The sequence below is a fragment of the Sorex fumeus genome, unplaced genomic scaffold (genome assembly GCF_029834395.1).
Source record: "Sorex fumeus unplaced genomic scaffold, SorFum_2.1 ptg000002l, whole genome shotgun sequence".
In the NCBI taxonomy this organism is placed as follows: Eukaryota; Metazoa; Chordata; class Mammalia; order Eulipotyphla; family Soricidae; genus Sorex; species Sorex fumeus.
Window position 1 is genome coordinate 39709825 of NW_026606059.1, and position 20453 is coordinate 39730277.

Consider the following 20453-nt stretch of genomic DNA (forward strand, 5'->3'; position numbering starts at 1 on the left):
GTAATGTGCACAATGGAGTAGGTGCATAAATTTTGTTTAATTTCCAACACATCAAGTATTGGTCAGTACTAAAAGCAAAAATCAAATTAGATGGTCTATTAATCTGATTTGGTTCAGCAACTCCTATATTGTCACTTCCATTGAGTTTTATGTCTTGTGTTTATACTTTGCTATTTTAAATAACAATTGCTTTGTCGATATTTCATCTTTATAGTGCTTATCATCTCAGAATAGAAGTGTTTATATACTGCAGTGTTATCTTCATTATATAAAATGAATGGGATTGAAACTGTGTTGAGTTATCAACAACTTCGTAATATAGCAGTGTCTTAAGGGTTATAGACTCTTAAGATCTATAATTCCTTTGTGGCACATTCTACTGAGAGAATCAGAAAATCTATCCCACACAAACATACCCATATTTTAAAGCCAGTGTCCCAAAATCTATGTTGGCATAGAACTTATTCAGAACCTACCAACAAGAACACATTTTTCCTCAAAATACCAAGTTTGGGGTTAATTTTCAGGCATATACTGGAAAAATCACACTTGTAAGGTGATGATACAAAACACATCATTAAGTAAGAGTGGTTAATGTTACTGAAAACAGAAATAAACCAACAATAAAAATCCATGTGAGAAAATAGTTCTAATTTATAAATGTCTGTTATCTATCAAGATTTTTATATACGATGTAATTGGTCTGCAGTGTTATAGTTTTGCTTTGATAGTTTAATCAGAGTAAAATGACAGTGAGGTATATTAAATTTATTATTTTGTCCATTCCTGTTTAATCATATATTGCATTTATGACAGGTTGCAGTTGAGAATGCAGTAATTTTATCTATAGTCCAAAATTATGAAAAACAAGTGTGTAATTAATAGATAGTTTGTTATATTAGCTTGATTAAGAATTAATCAGCAGTGAAGCTAGAGGCAGCGTTGTTTTTCCCTATTATTTCACTAACTTCTAAATCAGTGGATCTTTGCACAAATATACAAATTCTCAAAATATGGTTGAAACACCATAAGTTTCCCTAACTGTCTGCCATCTACGAGAGATCCTCCAGGAGATACAGAATAGGGAAACTACTCCAAGGACAGTGCCCTGGGTTTTGATATCTCTTCTCTTCAGAAATATCAATCTGATACTCTATGGCTTTTCAGAGATGTCAGGCATTGCTTCCTGGAAAAAACAGTGAATGGCATGTTTAATTGAGGTCTTGGTCAGTGACTGCATAAAGTCTCTTCAAGAAGTTATTCAGTCATTTTATATATATATATACATATATATAATGTAATTGGTCTTCAGCGTTATAGTTTTGCTTTGATAGTTTAATATATATCAATATTAATTAATATATCAATATTATTAATTAATATATCATATCAATTAATATATATATCAGTCATTATATATATATATGGGCTGGAGTGATAGCACAGAAGGTAGGGTGTTTGCCTTATACGCAGCCAACATGGCCGACCCAAGTTCGATTCCTCTGCCCCTCTCGAAGAGCCTGGCAAGCTACTGAGAGTGTCTCACCCACAGGGCAAAGCCTGGCAAGCTACCCATGATGTATTCGATATGCCAAACACAGTAACAACAAGTCTCACGATGGAGACGTTACTGGGCCTGCTCGAGCAAATCGATGAACAATGGGAGGACTGTGACCGTGAGATATATATATATATATATATTGTTCTCTGTGTACTTTGTGTTGTTGCTGTTTTTTTGGGGGGGGTTGTTTTTGTTTTGTTTTGTTTTGTTTGCTTTTTGGGTCAGAGCCAGTGATGCACAGGTGTTACTCCTGGTTTGCCTCAGGAATTACTCCTAGCGGTGCTCAGGGGACCATATGAGATGCTGGGAATGGAACCCAGGTTGACCGCGTTCAAGGCAAATGCCCTACCTGCTGTGCTATCGCTCCAGCCCCTCTCTGTGTACTTTGCATTGTGACAGATGCAGGGGACCTAGAGATTTATGTCCCTTTATATGTAAAAGATCCTTCCTTTGATCCATCCGGTGTTGGAGAACTTAGGCACATGGCTAAACACATTACTTATCTTGTTATAGTCAGCAAGTAGGAAGTACAGAGAAAAGATGAAATTTTCCAAAATTCTTCCTCTGTGAAAATTATATCTAAAAAATTATGTTTGAAGTTTTTTCTAAATTGTCTTTGAAAATCTAGTTAGACTTTGACTTGAGTCCTTCTAGTGATGAAATATTATTACTGTTTGACCTTTATAGATTTTAATATGGAGAAAATAAATGACTAAATGTCCAGATATACAAAAAATCTTTAGTTTGTCTTAAGAAAAGAGCCTTTAAAACTTTGGTATATCTACACAATGGAATACAATGCAGCTGTTAGGAAAGATGAAATCATGAAATTTGCTTATAAGTGGATGGACATGGAGAGTATCGTGCTAAGTAAAATGAGTCAGAAAGAGAGGGACAGACATAGAATAACTGCACTAATTTATGGAATATAAAATAACATAATATGTGACTGATACTCAAGGACAGTAGAGACAAGGGCCAGGAATATTGCTCCATGGTTGGAATCCTGCCTCATGAGCTGGGAGAGAAGGCAGGTGGGATAGAAGAGAGATCACTAAGTCAATGATGGTTGGAGAAATCAATCAGGATGGGAGATGTGTGCTGAAAGTAGATAAAGGACCAAACATGATAGCCTCTCTGCATCTCTAGTGCAAACAATAATGCCCCAAAATAGAGAGAGAGTATGGGGGAAATTTTCTGCTATGGAAGCAGGGGGAATGTTGGTCTGGAGGAGAGGAAGGATACTGGAAGCATTGGTGGTGGAAAATGTGCACTGATGGGGGGATGGGTGTTCAATCATTGTATGACTAAAACTCAAACATGAAAGTTTTGTATCTTATGGCGATTCAATTAAAAATTATTTTTTAAAAAAGAGACAATAGTTGACAACATAGTATTTCAAATCAGGTTGCTAATTCTATATGTCTGTAAGTTTATAGGTATAAGTTTATCATGATTTGTGGACAAAATGTTAAAGGTAAAAGTAAAGGCCCTCCCGTTGATCATCGATTTGCTCGAGCAGGCCCAGTAACTTCTCCATTGGAGACTTTGTTGTTACTGTGTTTGGCATATCGAATACGTCACGGGGAGCTTGCCAGGCTCTGCCGTGCAGGCGAGATACTCTCGGTAGCTTGCCGGGCTCTCCGAGAGGGGCAGAGGAATCGAGCTCGGGTCGGCCATGTTGGCTGCGTGCAAGGCAAACGCCCTACCGCTGTGCTATCGCTCTAGCCCTAGACAAAATGTTATTATTTTTATATATAATTTGTTTCTTTTGAATTCAACAATGAAGAAAACCATTAGTAGGCCTACGTGTTAGCTATTCTAAAAATGTAATTGGGAAGCTATCAACTTCCTCATTCCTTTAGGAAATTGTGTCACCAGCCTTAGCCTAGTATGAAAAAATCCACTATGCAGATAGTATTCTAGTAAACATGAAGCGGTGGATTATTTTAATATTACACATGAATGCACGTAATTTAATATGCATTTTTGAGCAGTAAAATTCCATTTATTTGAAACAAGTACTAAAACTAAATTGAAGTGTAGATTCTATCTCCCATTTTAAAGATTTATTTGCAATTTATTAATTCTTTCGTACTAGTGTTTTCCACTTGAGACTATGCCCATGAAATGACTGCACTCATTTGTGGAATATAAAATAACACAATATGAGACTGACATCCAAGGACAGTAGACACAAGGGCCAGAAATATTATCCCATAGTTGGAAGCCTATCTCATGAGCTAGGGGAGAAGGCAGCTGGAATAGAGAAGAGATCACTAAGACAATGATGGTTGGAGGAATTGATCAGGATGGGAGATGTGTGCTGAAAGTAGATAAAGAACCAAACTTGATAACCTCTCCATATCTGTATTGCAAACCATAATGCCCAAAAATAGAGAGAGAATATCAGGAAATTTGTCTGCCATGGAGGCAGGGGGCGGGTTAGAAAGGGGGATTATACTGGGAAGATTGGTGGTGGAGAATGTGCGCTGGTTGAGGGATGGGTGTTTGATCATTGTATGATTGAAACTCGAACATGAAAACTTGTAACTGTATCTCACAGTGATTCAATTAAGAAAAAAAAGAAAAGAAAAGAAATAACCCATTGAGAAAAGATTTCTGCGATTCTCACTTGGAAATCTACCACATCCAAAAGCCCATCTATAAAGTCATCCTCTGAACTTCATGTTACCCACTGCAGTTTTTCACATATATATTTTACTATCTACCTGCTTTTGTAAAGACTTAGTTTTCCACAAATCCCCTCTCATGCATTATGGAAAACATGTTTGTTAAAAGGGCAAAGCGAGTGTTGTACCTAAAACTGCTTGCCAGAACTGACTTCTGATCTATAAAATTTAGCCTTGAACCTTGCTAAGCATCTGTACTCATTAGACCCATTTTATTCTAAATGTAGTATAATTATTTGTCTTTGGGTTTAACCAACAATTGTGCCTCTTTAAATTACATTGGGGTATCCCATGCATTGTATGTGTGAGACTCGGCATTCAATCCCTAGCATTGCCAAGCCTTCTGAACACATAATATTGACATGTATAGAATGACTTTTGAGTCAATCGCTGCAGTACATGTTATTTTGACGTAGAACTAGGCATTACTTACATAATCTGAATCAACTCATTTGATCTTTCCCTTTAATTATTTATGACTCTTCAGATCAGCAATTACAGTTTTTAAATGGAAAACTAAAAAAAGAAAATCTTCTAAGTACTACACTTAATAAACTTTCAGGTCTAAAGCCTCCCCTTGAGAACTTTCTGGACCGTTGTGTTTTTTAACTAAATTCATTTTCTTTAGAGGAAAGAGATTCATATTCAAAACAGAAATCGAATACAGGCTTGCAGAGAGACTGAGTGAGTGCCTCATAAGGTAAAAGAAAGGAATTACACATCTCAGGTATACGTTTCAGGTGGAGATGTGGGCCACCTCCACAGACTGAAGGAACACACCTGTAAACCATTTTTTACATAGTATATTCACAAAGAAGGTAGGGAGTTGGAATGGCTGTATCTGGGCCAGAGAGAGAGAATAGCGGGTGAGGCACTTGTCTTGTACACAGCTGATGCAGGTTCAATCCTTGGCTTCACATTACGTCCCCACTTCTCACACACCCAGCACTACCAGGAGTGATCCTTAAACACAGAGACAGAAGTAAACCCTGAGCACAGCTAAGTGTGGTTCAAAATCAAAAACAGAGAGCTGTGTCAATGGCCACAGAGAAACATTCTGTAGGAGAGGATGGGGGGGGTGGGGTAACGTTCTCTGGGCATAACTTACTAGATGCTAGATGCTCTCCATGGTGTATGGAGCATTCAGTATAACAGGAATCCTATTTTTCATGCTATGACATGACATGCTTTAACGGTTGTCAGTTGTGTCTTTCTATGGAGAGTATGTAGGACTGACAGTTCACATACCCGTCGTTGCCTCCTTTCCTCAAGTCAGTACACATATGCAGCAGATTCTATTGTGGTTTTCACTTTATTTTCCCACTTTGGGGGTGGAGGGTGAGTGATGAGTTGTGTTTCCAGCAATGTTCTAGGCTGACTTGTGAAATGAAGTTTCTACAATGGGTTTCACATGCCATCATATGTGACAGACCAATTTCATAACATGCCTGTCAGATGGGCTGGTGGAGTTGCTGAAAGCAGGAAGACCTTGGGATGACCCTGTGGTGCTGAGAGTCATGAGAAATTTATTTTTACCTATAAACTGAACAAAATGACATTAAGGTCACAGCATAAGCCATGCATGCTTCTTTAAAACTGTTGTCTAAAAAAGTGACTCCTTTTCTCCAGAAACCCATTTTGACATTGTCTTTCTCCATCTGGTTCCTCCTTTTTCCCTCTATTTTATCAGCCTCGTCCCTTTAGCAAAATCAGGGGAAGTAGGTCCAATCCCAAGAAGAAATGCCTCAGGGTTAATCCTTAATTCTTTTCAGCTCTCACTGAAATGTCTGGGTTTAGAGTCAATTAAAATATTATTAGGAAATGGCCATATCAAGGTGTGAAAAAATTAGGACAAAGTTATATTAATTTATGATGGAGTCTGAAATTTCTAAAGAGATTATTTTTATCCAGTTCATTACAAAAGATAATTCATCACCAACTTCTTTTTAAAAATTAAGTTGAATTCTGTGAACTCTATGAGAATACAGTAATGCAATTTTCTGGGCCAGAGAACTAGTTTAATAGGACAAATACATGTTTGGCATGCCAGAGGCCTGGGTTCAAACCCTAACACCACATGGGTCCTGCAAGCACTAAAAAAGTGACCTCAAGCAAAGAGCTAAGAGAAGCTCCCAGGACCACTGACTGTGGGCCAAAACAAAATAAATCTTTTAATATAGTTTTCTTGACTTGTTAAAGATAATTTAGAACTCTTTTCTTTCATATCAGTTTTAATCAGACAGATTTATTTTCTTTATGTAAATATCTAGGCCAAAGCTCTTTGGGAAAATGAAAAGGAAAGAAAACTATTTAATAAAATAACTTTCAAAGTGAACTACACTCCTGTTTTGTATTAGGATGAAATCCTTCATTCCACCATTCTTGTCTTTGGATCATGGCAAAAGCTACCAAGTTAGAAATTAGCATTGAGGTAAACAAAAGAAAAGTCATCATAGTATGGTTTAAATTTCATCAGACAGAGTTAATTAAGTATTATATAAGTCATCTTACAAATAATGGTGGAGGAATTCGCAGATAAAAGAAGCAGCTGGCAGTAACAGGACCAGGGGCAGTGGGCAAGACCCTTGGGTACATTGGTGATGTAGAGGAGTGACATATCTATATATGCAAACTTCAGAATCAACAACACTGAGAGCATGAGATCAAAACTACAAGAACCAAACTTAAAAACAAGCCTGTGGAGGCTGGGATCTGGGGGTTGGTGAAGGGTGTGGGAACCTGGAGACACTGGTGGCAGCTTTAGTGCGGGAACATAGTATGCCTAGAACTCAACTGTGATTAACTTTGTAAATCCTGGGGTCTTAATAAATGAAACAAAAAATGGGGGGCTAAAGTGATAGTATAGTATGTAGGGCATTTTACTTGCATGTGACCAACCCAGGTTCAATCCCCAGCACTGCCTGTCTCCTGGGCCCACCACAAGTGATCCCTGAGGGCAGAGTCAGGAGTAAGCTCTGAAAACCACTGGGATTTGCAAAAAAAATTTTTTTAATTTTTACAAAGTATAAAAAAACCTATTGGGGGTGGAGCAATAGTACAGTGGGTAGGGTGTTTGGCTTGCACGCAATTGACCTGGGTTCGAACCCCAGCATCTCATATGGTCCCCTGAGCACCGCCAGGAGTAACTCCTGCGTGCAAAGCCAGGAGTAACCCCTGTACATCGCCAAGTATGAACCAAAAAGAAAAAAAAAAACTATTGGGTGTTGGTTTGGGCAAATGTTCAAAAGTAAATTCAGTGTCTTGTTTATACAAGTCAGTAGAATGTGTGTTCACCCCCGAATTCTGTTCTTTGCTTACTCTACAGAGCTACAGTGAACCTGTTGATGTTAAGACATCTCAACCTCCTCAGCTGATCAACTCAAAGCCCTCAGTGTTCCATGGGCCCAACCAGGCCCACTCAGCTCTGTACCTAAGTTCCCACTATCACCAACAACCAGGAATGAATCCTCACCTATCTGCCATGCACCCCAGTCTCCCCAGGAGCATAGCACCCAAGCCGAACAACCAAATGCCAGTGACTGTCTCTATCGCCAACATGGCAGTGTCCCCCCCTCCTCCTCTCCAGATCAGCCCCCCCCTTCACCAGCATCTCAACATGCAGCAGCACCAGCCACTCAGCATGCAGCAGCCCCTTGGGAACCAGCTCCCCCTGCAGGTCCAGTCTGCCTTACATTCTCCTACCATGCAGCAGGCAAGTACATGCGCCCAACCCCTGCCCATGGCCTGGGGATGAGAGGGGCGGGTATGTTGTTGTGGGTTCTCTTTAAATGAATGAGAGGGAATACCTAAAGATGCTCAAGAAATGTCGCTTCTGGGAGCTGGAATGACAGCACAGTGGGTAGGGCTTTTGCCTTTGCACACAGACGACCGGGGTTCGATTCCCAGTATCCCATATGGTCCCCTGAGCACTGCCAGGAGTAATTCCTCAGTGCAGAGCCAAGGGTAACCCTTGGCAATGCCAGGTGTGACCCAAAAAGCAAAACTCAAAAAAAAAAAAGAAAAAAATGTCACTTCTGAAAAATTCAACGCCTAGGCAACATTATATTATCACAATTGATACGTGCTTAGTTTTATAACTACTGTTTTATTACCCGTGATTGTTTTTTTTTTCACTTTGCCTTTTAACCACCCTTCTTATTTTCTGCTTCTTGAGTAAAAAACATTTATTATGTTGAGATGCCAACGACTGCTAATATTCTCTGTGGGGTAGAGAATTCTATTTATCCACCTATTCATAGTTTGAAAATTAATGTCTTGATTAGTATGCCTGGTGAGTCCAATAAATACTACAAAATGAAATCAAGCCCCTTTTTTCTGGTTAGCAATATCAAATCTAGTGCAACCATTTTGCCTAAAATAAATAAATTTGTTTAACCTAAGTCAGATTTCTAAATTAATATCTAGCATCTGCAGGGTTTGGAAATGTTCTTGACCGCTCCCTTCTAATATGTAATCTTAGCTTAACTTTCCTTTGAAATCAAGGTTTTCTCTTGGAATTTTGTGTTATTTTAAAATTTGAAAATGGGGAGTAAATGGTCTAAGTAAATTGAACATGAGACATTTTAAAAAATTAACTTACTTTCAAAATTAGGTCATGGTAAAAACTACAAGTCATAGCAAATTTTTCTATCACTTTCATAATCCAATCACTCTCTATTCCCCACACTATAATGAAATATGCAATTATAGCATTCCTATATAATTTATATCTAGCTCCCCCATGAAATTTGAGTCTACAGTTGGAATGGGGGGGTTAGAAAGGAGACAAATGTAGACTCAAATTTATTTTTATAATTATTGGCAGTCTTTCTGAGAGCTGACATTAACAAACATAACTGTATTACCCTTCCTTAGCTTTTATTCTCAGATGTAAATTTTATAGAATTATCTAACATTATCTTCGGGTACAGAAGCTAAGATTTTGCAGAAATATGTCCATTAGATCAGTGCTGGAACTGAAATCCAGGCCTTTTTAGAAATAGGAGCCTGAACAAAGAGAGAACACGGGCATTAATGCACTTAACTTGAATGCATCCTACACTGGTTTGTCCCTGATCCTCAACACCACTTTGTCCCTCGAACATTCTAGAGAGTGATCCCTGAACAAAGAGCCTGTTGTACCTCCAGCACTGCCTGAGGACCAAAAACTCCTTGCTTCTCCCCCAAAGACTGGACTCTGAAATTGGGCCAGCAGCTCCTTACTTTTACCAGTGATTTAGGAAACCGGTGATTCCTAAACATGTGAAGGTTCTTTTGATCTTAGTTGTAAAATTAAATGGTAATGGAGAACACTAGGATTTTTTTTAATTTTTATTAGTGAAACACCATGAGGTACAGTTGTAGATTTACAATTTTTTGTGCTTGGGTTTCGGTCATACAATGATCAAATACCCATCCCTCCACCAGTGCCCATTTTCCACCACCATGGATAATATCCCTCCCACCCTCATTCCCCCCCCCCCCCATCCCACCCTGCCTCTGTGGCAGGGCATTCCCTTTTGTTCTCTCTCTCCTTTTGGGTGTTGTGGTCTGCAAAAGAGGCTTTGAGTGGCAAACATCTTCAGTCTGCAGTCTACTTTCAACATGCATGTCCCCTCCTGGGAGGATCCTCCAAACACCCTTTATTTGGTGCTCCCTTCTCTATCTGAGCTGCCCTTTCCCCTAGAATGCCCGGCTGGCCTCTAAGCTATGGAGTAATCCTCCTGTTGCTGATCTCAGCTATTCTTGGGTATTAATCTCATATTTTAGAACACTAGGATTTATCTCTTAATTTGGTCTCTAAGTAAATGATATCTACAAATCTCTTGACTCAATAGGGAAGAAAACTAGGGAATAGCTGACTTCTGCCATCTTGCCTTATCTGCAGAGATGTTTGTGACCAGCAAGTAATTTCCTAGAATCAAATAACTTTCCATCAAATATAATTCACAAAAAAAGGGATACTCTCGGGTGTCTTTGCATGTTAAAAAAAAGGAATGTTTGAGTGAATTATTTAGGAATTAAGAAGTAATTACTGAGCAATACAAATTTCAGCCTTACCTAAAATAGGAGTCTTACCTAAAGGTGTTGCCCAGCTGAGGGCCAATATAATGCTCTTGTGCAAAACTCTTTGTTTTCAGAAGAAAAACGTACAAAAGGCACAACCTTGCCAAGTTGAGGGCAAGAGCCCTGTCCAGACAGGACAGAGGTTTGGGGTGTTTTTTTTTATTTACTCAGAGATGAATTTTTCTTTTTTATCAACTTATACTCACACCTTGAATGAGTTGGCTGTGAGCCTGAATACATGTATGTAATTTGAGAATTACATAAAGCCCTGTGTGAAAATTCAAGAGATTTTGTTTTCTAGATAGACTCTTAACTGAATAGGGGGAAAAGTAGAATAATTGTATTGAACTAATTTATTTACCAATCTTTAAGTTAACTCTGTTATCCTCCAAAATGTCGGGGGGGGGGGTTTGTTTGTTTGTTTTTGTTATTTTTTTTTCAAGACTCAGGTATACTCAGGGCTTACTCCTGACTCTGTGCTCAGGAATCACTAGGGGCAGTGCTTGGGGTACATTATGAGGTGTGTGTTTTCAAAAGGGCTGCAGCACACTCTGTCTCTCTTGCCACCCACGTTCAGTAGACTCGGACCACTTCCCCCACCCTGGGGAGGTCAATGGTGACGGGCAGGCGAAGGAAGGAACGAGGGCCAGGCTGGTCGGTATCAATTGTAGTATTCCAATCTTCACTCCCCTCTGCTTCTCTCTCTCTTTCTCTCTCTCTCTCTCTCTCTCTCTCTCTCTCTCTCTCTCTCTGTCTCTTTAGCCCCTCTCACTTCTGACTTTGCCCCCTTTGCTCTTACACTCTTACTTTATATAGCAATCACATAGGGCGGTGATACAAAGGTGGGTTGAACATTAACAAATAAACAAAAAGGGGTAAGACCACTCCTCGAGGAGATTAACTCAAGGATAAAATCTCATCTAAAGAGATTACTCCAGATTACTAGGAGATTCATTCAAGGGTGGGATCCCAACAAGGGTGTGTTGTTTCCTCAGCTAGTAATCCACTTAAATAGTTGTAGTTCTTCTAATATTTCTAGCAATGTCATTCTGTATGAGCACAGTAAGAGATATAAACTTACAGTTTGATTCTTCCTGAGGACATCTCACTATATATTCCGCAGTCCTCAGGCCCGGTTAGTCTTCCTAACCCCAGCAGGTTCCTAGTCTCATCGTTAATTTTGGATCATGACAGCATTGGTCCATGATCATGCCCTCAACTTATAGTTGAGTATTGTGGTGCTTTGGCCTGGGCCATTTTGATGCTAGAGTAACTCACTCCTTGCCCTTGGGTCCATTAAGTCCCTCATCGGAACCCTGCTTTTGGAGTGCTAGGAACTATGGGCAACTAAGTCAAGAAAACAGATGCCCAGGAGTAAATATTATTTGGAGTCCATCAACTCCCAAGCATAATACAAAAGCTTAATATTAACTGTCTTCCTGTGTCCATACAGAAAGGACATTGCTTTAAGGTAAACTATTTAAAGACATAACTTACAAGTTCAGTTTCCTTAGAAGGATCTGATCTTACAAACAGAATCTAATTAAGGGAAAAGGTATTTAACTGGCTGGGGAGGAGAGCACAGAGAAGAGTTTACAGATAATGGGAGTAACTCAGGAGCACTGTGATGGGTGTAACCAATAAACCTAAGCTCCCTGTGGCAAGGAAGAAAGGACAAACCAATGTTATCCTACAATAAGATGCCAGGAATTGAACCTAGGTCTGCAGCTTACAAGGCAAATGCCCTACCTGCTATACTATTGCTCTTGACCCTAATCCTTCAAAATGTTCTTACTGAGATGCTAGAGCTTGATTTGCCTTACACTAATGATAAAAAAAGCAAAATGGCATAAACCCAAAATAAATAGCTGCAAAGGTTATAGTAACTAACACCAATTTTAACCATGCATTGGTTATGGTGAATAGTCAACAATTGTTGAATGAACAAAGGAGCAAATGTTCAAGCAAAACTAACAATTTAGATAATATTTAAATATGAAAAGAAGTTATAGGTTGACTTATAGTATCTCAATTCCTTGAAAGTCTAGTTTTTGATTAAGGAGAGAGTAATCGAACTAATAATATAATCTGGGCCCGGCTATGCTCTAGAAATCAAGTCATAATTGAAAACAGGTAATGCAGTCTTCTCCTGGAAGTCTTATCATAGCCAGTAGTAACAATAGCACTTGGTGATAAAATATATTTGTGGATTATTGAGACCCCATGGGGAAAATGTCAAGCATGAGGACCAGCTGCAGGAGGCTGGAGGGATAACAGAGCCCTTTGTCCTTCGGCTGGAATGCCTAAGGAAGGTTCCTGCCTAACACTGTCCCGGAGCTTAAAAGTCAGAGCTCAGAGGGGTGGAGCTAAAACTCCAAGTTCCACCCCTGGTACCATAGTACACCCACACCCACACCCAGCCTGTAACACTGATGATTGCTGAGCATCGCTAGACTAAGAACCCCAGGCATACATGACCCAGCAGAGCGGCCGCTGGGTTCTCAAGCAAACACAAGTGGGGAGGCCTTCATATACAAAAGTTAGAAGGTGGGAAGGTTGCGTGGGGAATATCAACATAGTCCTAAGACTTCCTGCAAAGAAGCCCGAGTCGATGAGAATACACCTTTACAGATGGAGAGGACAGTGGAATAGCAAGAGAGATGGGAGAGAAAAACTGATTGATTCTGTGGTCCTATCAGGGATTAGCCGCCTGATAGGACCATGAGCCATATTTGGTCTGAAGGCGAGAACCTAAGAATTCATCACCTCTCGATGTCATTCAGTTCTTAAAAATCACAGCTGTCTTTTAAAGTCAGTGTTCAAGTCATCAGAATTGGTCTTTCTCCTGTAGACCAGGTCTGCAGAACCAGGTTGTAGATAAATTGAACCTGTTTGATTCATCATTCAAACAACTTTTACCCTGAAGATGTTTGTGTCCTAGAAATGAAGGCCCTGTTCACATAATCAAAACCATAGCTAGAAAGAAAAAAAATCAAAGGTTACTATATTTTAAAAATACTGTTTCATATTCCAGCATTCGTGATTTTATTATTCTTTTGAAAATATATGTATTCTTAAAAATGATTGTATGGTCTCCCAGGAATAATAGTTTTGTTTTTCTGTAATAATATTTTATACACTAAATTCATGGATCCTTCTTATTTTGGTTCAGTTTTCTTTTTCTTTTTTTTTTCTGTTCACTGCATTGTTGAATGAGGTCAAGAGAAAAAAATCATTAATATCTGTCAACTTCCTTTATAACCTTAAGAAAAAAAATCTTTGTATGATATCACACAGACAGATTTTCAATTTCCTTGTGTAATAAACAGCTGCTTTAGGATTTGGGTGTAATTTAAAGGTTTTAAAAAAAAATCACATTGAGATTGATGAATAAATCAGTTGTGAAGACAAAAACACTGATGCCTGTTGAAAATACCTCTCCAGACAGGCAGGAAATGAAACCAGTTCCCAGTAAAGTGTGGATATGAAGATCCCTGTTTGGTTGGGCTGCCGGCTTTTTAGGCCTTGTTATGGTGGCACAACAAGACTGCTCGGGCTACAGAAATCTAATTAAGGAGCAAATGTCCCTTCTGACATCAAATTAATCTTTATCGTGTTTCCTATTTTTATTTCAATCTGGCACCAGAAAATGAAATTTAAAATTCCAGGCATGCTGCAAAACAGTTGGTGATTTTTCTCTTGAGCATTAAAATGCAAAATATTCAGTCCTGTTTAATTAGACTGCTAAGCAAACATTTTTCCAAAAATGTATATCATCATTATTGTTTCATATTTATATCAATAATAAAAATGTGGATAGCTCTAGATCTGACCTCGGCATCTCTTTAATTTTTCAGAAATATGTTTCGTTTTGTAAATTAAATGCAGGCGAAAAATGATATTACTTCAGGCTTTGGTTACTTTTTTTGGTCAGTCCTTGGTTGTTTTAGTATTAGTGATCTTTAAATATAATCATTGAAGTTAGCTGAATGGGAACTCTTTGGATTTTGTATATAGTACAAAATTTTGTTCTTACACTCTTATAGCTGTCTTACACTAATAAATTAAAAATAACTGATTTTCTAATTTTTTTTACTCAACCTTAAGGAACCATTTTCACTGGATAAAACAAGCAGAAAAAAAATATCTTTTTGGTTTGTGTGGGATTAAGTAAAAGAAAGTTGCTTTTCATTTTATGCTTTTGCATATGTTTTCATACCTTCAATGAACTCAAGATCAAGATATTTTTAACTACTCTATTTTGGGGACTTGTTTACACTTCAGTTACATTTTGTAGTTGTGAAAAAATTCCATATGAATTCAAAACATTAGAGAGGGGAGTAGAGAGATAATTCAGTGGTTAATGTATTTGCTTTGCATTTACCAACACCGTTTAATCCCCATCACCACACAAGTTCCCCTGAGCACCACCGGGAGTAATTCTTGAGCATAGAGCCAGGAGTAAGCCTTCAACACAGCTGGATGTGGTCCAAAATTAAATAAATAAATGTATTTTAAAAACCTGGCATTTACACACTTGTGCTCTGTAACCTTTTCAACAGCATCATCAAATGGAATGTATTAAATTTTATTTATTGGAAAACATGACTTACAGAGTCTCTCGAGGCCTTACATCAGCCCTTTAAACGAGGACAGTAATGAAGTTCTTCCTTTGTCTCAAAACTTTTTCTGATGTTTGCCCAGCATCACACTTGGTCGTTATTCCCCAAAGTGAGGCTGAGGGGCCCCAAAACCATTCAGAGAAAACATAGAATATATTTTCTATGCAATTGGGGAGAGAGGTTCTGTTTCTTAAGAAGATAGGTTTCTAGGGGCCACTAAGTAATTTGCTTTTAATTTATTTTTCAGTTTGGGGGTCATAGCTCTTGGTGCTCAGGGCTCATACCTGGCTTTGTACTGAGGTGTCACTCTGGTGGGCTCCAGGAACCATGTGTAGTGTCAGAGATCAGACCCAGGTTGGTCACATGCAAGGAAAGCCCCCTACCCACTGTACTATCTCTTTGACCTTAGTTTCATTTTCTAAAAAGGGAGCAGTAAGCCAAATAAGTGGCTCATTGCACTTGACCCTAGGGAAAGAAGTCAGTAAAACTACGTAACATTCCCATTAGACAATATTATGGGGGCCATCCTGTAATGAACACATTTCATTGAAGTCAAAGAAACTCCTAACAGGAAAGAGAGATAGGATGATCAGAAATTTTCGAAAAGAAGGAATTATTCTGGAAATGATTAGGGAATTAAACACCCAGTTATACCTCTTACTTTTTCACCTTCTTAGTTGAGAAAATATTCATAGCTTGAGCTGCAGGTGGTGTCTACATAAACAAACTGATTTCCAACAAGCCGGTTGTTAATTTAGGAAACATTCTAGTCCTTATAGTCTGTATGATGCCAAATAACCATTCTGGCTAAATCTTTACTTTTCTAATCTCACTTCCATCCAGAGTTTATGTGGACATTAAGTTGAAGTATTTATCATTAGGAACAGAAAATAAATGAATATCTTGAAATCACTATTGAGAATTAAAGGGCATTTGATTATAGGTATCCTTGAATTTTTTGCCCAAAAGGACACCCAGAGATAAATAAAAGTCTTACCAAAATATCTTTAGCAGAAAATTAATAATGATAGCTTTTCTTACTTTTCTGGCTTAAATAATTGAGCATTAATTTAACCTCAAAAGTTCCCTTTAGGTAAATAGAAAATGGTTAATTTTTAAGTCTCCTGACTTTCAGTGGTTTTTAAGCATGCATGAAATCTGCTACAACCACAAGATTAATTAAGTTGCTTTCTTTGGCCATTTCCAACAAAGCTTGCCCGTGCTACTCTTAAATTCACCAGATAAGCTAAAAATAAATCTTAGTATATAAAAAATGTTTTTTGTTTACCTGATACAGCTATATGCTTCAGAGATTCTGTCCTTGAAATTTTTATTACTTAGCTAGGATTAAAAGTCAACACTTCATAGTAATATATTAAAGGAATATTACAGAAGTCTGATTATTATTTGCCATTTAGTAGACTTTTAAATTAAAAAATAATAATGCATTGTCTTAGGGTTTTCCTTTTTTATATTTTCCAATGGCAAATTGCTTTGAATCTCTTTGCCCCATATTAGTCCAACAACTGTTAAAAAGCTTTGGTTGAAATTTTTTAGCTGATAAAGAAGTACAAATAAAGAAGAAGCAGATGGTTCCTTTGTGACTGAATGAAGAAAGGGTTTTTTTGAGAACAATATGTGAATAGGTGTAGTCTAATAAAACACTCAGCCACCTGCTGCCTGATCCTTCAAAAAAAAAAGATTCTGTTGCATATTCTGGGGATTAACTATTAATGTAGCCTAAGGTTTGATAGAAAACATAAACTTTGAGAGGATTAGTCTTTTTCCCTTTTTTCACAATCAGCTTCTCTATATGATATAGGTTGTCTCAGTTTGTTTTATTTGCACAAGCGTAATTAAAAGTTTTCTAAGACATGATTAAATGAAGGAAAGGTAAGAAGACTGGTATTGTGGGTACTTCTTTTCTACCTTTCTCTTTTCTAGGCCCTCTGATAAGCTTGCCTTTACAGGAGCACACAAGTAGGCAATGGTGAGGTAGTGTTTGCAAACAGTGGATTAATATTTGGGTGCTTTTCCTCTTAAGAGGTGGTACTTTGATCCTGATTTGTGGACTTGCTTTCCCTTTCAGGGATTTACTCTTCAGCCTGACTATCAGACTATAATCAATCCTACATCTACAGCTGCCCAAGTTGTCACCCAAGCAATGGAATATGTGCGTTCTGGGTGCAGAAATCCTCCCGCCCAGCCTGTGGACTGGAATAACGACTACTGCAGTAGTGGGTGAGTGGCCAGCCATCGCCACCTGCTGGTAAACATTTCTCATAGCATGCATAGCATATTCTCCCTAGTCAATTGGACACCCCCATCACCCCCACCCCAGGCCAAGTGGCTGTCTGAAATGGACTTTCGTAAACTCAGAAGGTGTTGTTCTAGAAATGTTTAACTAGTCTTCTAGACATCCCAAGGATGTGTAGCTTGGGGGGAAAAGATTCCTGTTCTTCTAAGATATACTGTAACTTCTTGTGATTCATCTCTTAAGCTAGAACAATTTTATCACATCGTCCAAGGTCACCTGTTACACACGTTGATTTTTAACAAATGCCTTATGTGCTTTCTCTTCATACAGGGGCATGCAGAGGGACAAAGCACTGTATCTTACCTGAAAATCTGAACACCTCTTAATTCCACTGAGGAATTCAGGGAAGTCTTTTCACCACGGATTGCTTTGTACAGTCAAGGCGGTTCTCCATTTTATTAGAAAATACAAGTTGCTAAGCACTTAGGACCATTTGAGCTTGTGGGTCACCCACTCTGGACGAAATAGTCATGCTTCTTTATTATTTTTTAAATCCTTTATGGACATTGTTTTTCTTCTTCCCTGAAGGAAATTTGGACCATTCAGATTTTATGTTGTTTTTTTGCTGTGAAGTGCTGCGCTATAGTAACTGCCTTAGCAACTGTAGATGTCTCGGATAAAAAGTCCTGGATTTTCCATTGGTTTTCATAATGGGTGTTTATATGAAACTACTAAAGACTTTTTAAATGGCTTGATGTAGCAGTCATAGCAAGTTTGTAAATAGCATCTATGTCACACTCTCCTAGAGTATAAAATGTGAATGTTTTTGTAGCTAAATTGTAATTCGAAACTGGCTCATTCCAGTTTATTGATTTCACAATAGGGGTTAAATTGGCAAACATTCATATTTTTACTTCATTTTTAAGACAACTAATAGTTCTATATTTTCAAAAGGTTTGGAAAAAAAGGTATTCCCAAATGATTTTAATTTAACAACAAATTGGCTTTGTCTCATAGATCAGACCAAAAAAAAATTAATATCAAGGGAAGCGCAAACACATTTATTTTGTACTGCAGAAAAATTGCTTTTTTGTATCACTTTTTGTGTAATGGTTAGTAATTGTCATTTAAGTCCTTTTATGTATAAAACTGCCAAATGCTTACCTGGTATTTTATTAGATGCAGAAACAGATTGGAAACAGCTAAATTATAACCTTTACATATGGCTCTGTATTATTGTTTCTTCATACTGTGTCTGTATTTAATCTTTTTTTATGGAACTGTTGCGCCTATTTATGAAATAATAAATATAGGTGTTTGTAAGTAAATTTGTTAGTATTTGAAAGAGGTTTCTTTGATGTTTTAACTTTTGCTGGAAAAAAAAGAAAATTCACGCTTGTGTGAATACTTTATTAGTTAGTTTTTACAGTGACATAAATAAAGCCAAACCTAAATTTTATTTAGCAGCAAATACAAGTAATCAATGCATACTTCTACATGTCTTTGGTTGAGGCAAACAAAAAGCTATGATACTTAAGAACTTCCTTTCTTCATACAATATAACAGAGAATTGCCCTAAAAGTCACACAAGCTCTAAACTAACAGATGGGTTCTCTAACTGAAAATGGTTGCTTCTTAGGTTTTCAGCTCGTTTAAGACAATTCTCTAACTACCCTCCTCTAAAAAACATAAATAAATAAAGTTGAATCAGTTCAAATGCTCCAAGTTGCATGCTTGTCACAAAATCCAGAAAACATTTAGGAATTAAGCCAGAGGTGGGAGGCAGAAAAGGAAAACTAACTACCAGGAATATATCCAAAAAGAGAAGGTGAGTAACCAGACAGCAAAAATAAGAAAAAAAATCCCAAGTTAAACACTGCTGACTGAAATGAAGATTCTTGCTGTCTTTTGTTTTCTACAGGTTACCTTTCTTTGCAGAATTCCTAGATTTTCCAAGGCAATCCCAGGGGCACTAGGGATTTTCTAGGGAACCAAAAGCATGAGAATGTGACTAAATGTTTGCATAACTTTTATATATTAAAAAAAAGATAGCAAATTATCAAGAAAGCTGGTCTGGTTGGAAATCAGGAAAATGGCTAATGTCTCTCTCATGGAATGTGTGAAATAAATTTAGTGATTTAACTAAATATAAATATAAACATTGTATAATTCAGTCAGAATTTAAAAAAGACAAAAGGTATGCTTGCTTGGAATGATTTTAGGCGATGTACAACCTTGAATCACTTAAGCATGTTATAACTAATAAATAATGCAGATTCCAGTGTGATTATTAAAATGACTGTAGCTGAGAGCTCTAATTTTCCTGTCTTGAAACTGTATAAGAACTCATGTGATTAAGTTCACAGTTTATTGTTTGTCTATTTAGTATTTTAGAAATATACCAGCACTGCTAATTACCTAATGTCTTTTATTTATTATATTATGATTAAGTAAAAATTTTACCTACATTAATTCTAAAACAAGAAAGTAATTACTGGGATGAAAACAGCCACCTTTGACTGTGACAGGCAGATTGTATAGGAAAGTGCAATGCAACCAGGCTATAGGGAGCATTGAAATTCAGTACCCAAATCAGTGCATACAAATGTAAATAAAAAACAATGCATCATAAGTAAAAGTTCTTACCATGCTTGACCATATTCTATTCGGATATCCATCAGTCTCCAAAAGACAGACCTAAAGAGCTGAGAAATTTTGTTCAGAAGGTGATCAGATTCGGTGGGGATTCCTGATGGCCATAGCCATTGACATTCTTTCCTGAAACATGGAAATGTCTTGACATCAACCTGAGCTCCATGACAGCGAGGTGTTGCCTTAGAAATTCTAAACTTTCACGGGAGCCAGAGTCCAGGCTGAGCACAGCAGCTGCTAGGTAATAATTTGATGGAACTGTAATAGTGTACATCAAGTGCTCAGTTGTAGTACTCCACAGGACTCCTGGAACTCAAAGATATTCTGGGAGATTTAGTCATAATACTTAGCATAAAATATCTCAACCAGCATACCCAAATCAAACTTACCTCTAATAATGAAGAAATGTATAACAGCCAGAGGGTTGAGTTGTGTCACTAACATAAAAAAAAAAAGAATCATATACAACTCAAATCCCCATGCAAATGTGGATGAGCAGACGATAGAAATTAGTCAAATAATGAGTTCCAGTTAAACAAATTAATGAAAATAGTTTAAGATGAAAGTTGGTCTCTCTGATTGTTTTCATCTTGTTTGAAAAG

At 37.6% G+C, this 20453-nt stretch overlaps 1 protein-coding gene across 1 annotated transcript in view; it reads left to right on the forward strand.

The window, feature by feature from the left end:
• TOX (thymocyte selection associated high mobility group box) overlaps positions 1 to 18675 on the forward strand; it is a 336255-nt gene extending 317580 nt beyond the window's left edge. Inside the window, exons 7-9 of the mRNA XM_056139134.1 lie at positions 7580 to 7966; positions 17032 to 17183; positions 17530 to 18675. Of these exons, the coding sequence (XP_055995109.1) occupies positions 7580 to 7966; positions 17032 to 17183; positions 17530 to 17566 (576 nt within the window). The 3' untranslated portion in view covers positions 17567 to 18675. The remainder of the gene's footprint in view (positions 1 to 7579; positions 7967 to 17031; positions 17184 to 17529) is intronic.
• Positions 18676 to 20453: the final 1778 nt, after the last annotated feature.